The 1708-nt window shown below is 26.8% G+C and overlaps 1 protein-coding gene across 5 annotated transcripts in view; it reads left to right on the forward strand.

Moving 5' to 3' along the window:
- The window catches only part of LOC108966362 (complexin), a gene marked incomplete at its 3' end in the record, with an annotated part of 186337 nt that extends 184629 nt beyond the window's left edge, over positions 1-1708 (forward strand). For all 5 annotated transcript variants that reach the window (XM_018929214.1, XM_018929223.1, XM_018929232.1 and 2 more), the window contains 1 exon segment: positions 1437-1708. In XM_018929214.1, the coding sequence (XP_018784759.1) occupies positions 1437-1510 (74 nt within the window).

Raw genomic sequence — 1708 nt, forward strand, 5'->3', positions numbered from 1 at the left:
ATATATATCAAAAACTTAGAAACAAAAGAAAGTCAGTTGGTGCTTTACGAAGCCCAAATTAAAAAAAAAAAACCATTAAAACAAATATGAATGTGAAATTGTACAGAATATGAGGCTGCATTTAAGTTTAGGAGAGTTGAAGCGAAATTTCCACGAAGTAAAGCGCGAAGGGATTTAACAGTTTTCGAAATTCTAAAAAAAAATTTAATAAATATTTAAAACCATATTGAAATATATAAATATTTAAAGCCAAATATGTTAGCGAATTCTTTTATAACCGTTTGGCTTTCAGTATTTTAATTTAAAAAAATAATAAATATCTACAACAAATTTGTTAGAAAATTCTGAGGAAAATTATGATTTTTTTATTACCATTTTTATGCTAGTTTTCAGTAATTTAATTAAACAATTATCACGGAAACTTTTTATTATTTATAGCGTTTTCTCATATATTTTTAAAAAAATATACTTTAGAACTTAGTCTCGCTAACAAAAACACAAAAAACGTTATCAACAATACGTTTTCTTAAAATAATTTTGACTGAATTTTAAATTTCTTCCTACTTTTTGAATGCACTTAATTTTTGTACACTTCCTCAATCAACAACCTACCCTCACAAACAATATTTTAGTACTGTACTTATAATGAAAACAAAAAACCAATTTATAATATAACTTGCTATCTATAAAACACTAATTTTATTAAGTAAATATAAATTTCAATACTAAATATTTACACATAAAAAATTTCATCATAACGAAAAAAATACAGCAACTGAGCTTTTTCCCTCTTGCAACATGTGTGTGTACTCTTCACTATCGCTACTCCCTCAGTATACTAACTACTTACTATCTAGTACTATTGCTACTACTTTTGCTATGTAACACTCACTTTGCACTCTCTCTCAATATATGTATGTATATATGTATATGTATACGTATATACCATGCACACAAAACATTTGCGCCAGCCATAGGCCACCGGCGGTGGGCCAACCGGCTTTATACCAAAACAAAAAAAAAAATAACAACAAACATCACGGTATACGATTTGATGCGTGAATGCGTTGCGTGCATGGACCAGCAAGGAACAATTTCGAAACTCTATATATACTTTCTTGATGTGCTCTATTGACACAACTACTACTCTACTATTGTGTAAATGTCTAAAAGTACACCACACACTATCAACAGAGAAAATAAATAATGAAAATAAAAAGTATTTTTAAAGAAATGAAATGAACACAGTAAACTACTTTACTACTAACTCCAAAACAACAACAATATTAAATGTTCAAACTAAAGAAATGTAATTGTTCTGTTTTTTTTTTTTTTTTTTTTTTTTTTTTTTTTTGTGTCTTTATGTACTATTGTAGTCTATCCTACAATAACACGCTTATTTATTGCTGTTTCCATTACTCAATTTCTTCTTACAGAACTGAAAAATCAAATAGAAACGCAAGTAAATGAGCTAAAAACTCAAATAGAGGGAAAATGTGTCATGCAGTGATATGTCATCATATGATTATGAATACCAAATTATACCTACATATATAAACAAAACAAATACAACAACAACAAAATAACACAAATAAATGAAATATATGAAGCAAACAAATGCGTACGCAAGAAATATATAACAAAGCATAACATGCATATATATAAACAAATATATATACTTACATATATATATATATATAATTGAAAG

Source organism: Bactrocera latifrons, unplaced genomic scaffold (assembly GCF_001853355.1).
Source record: "Bactrocera latifrons isolate USDA-ARS-PBARC rearing strain unplaced genomic scaffold, ASM185335v1 scaffold_10, whole genome shotgun sequence".
NCBI classification, from domain to species: domain Eukaryota; kingdom Metazoa; phylum Arthropoda; class Insecta; order Diptera; family Tephritidae; genus Bactrocera; species Bactrocera latifrons.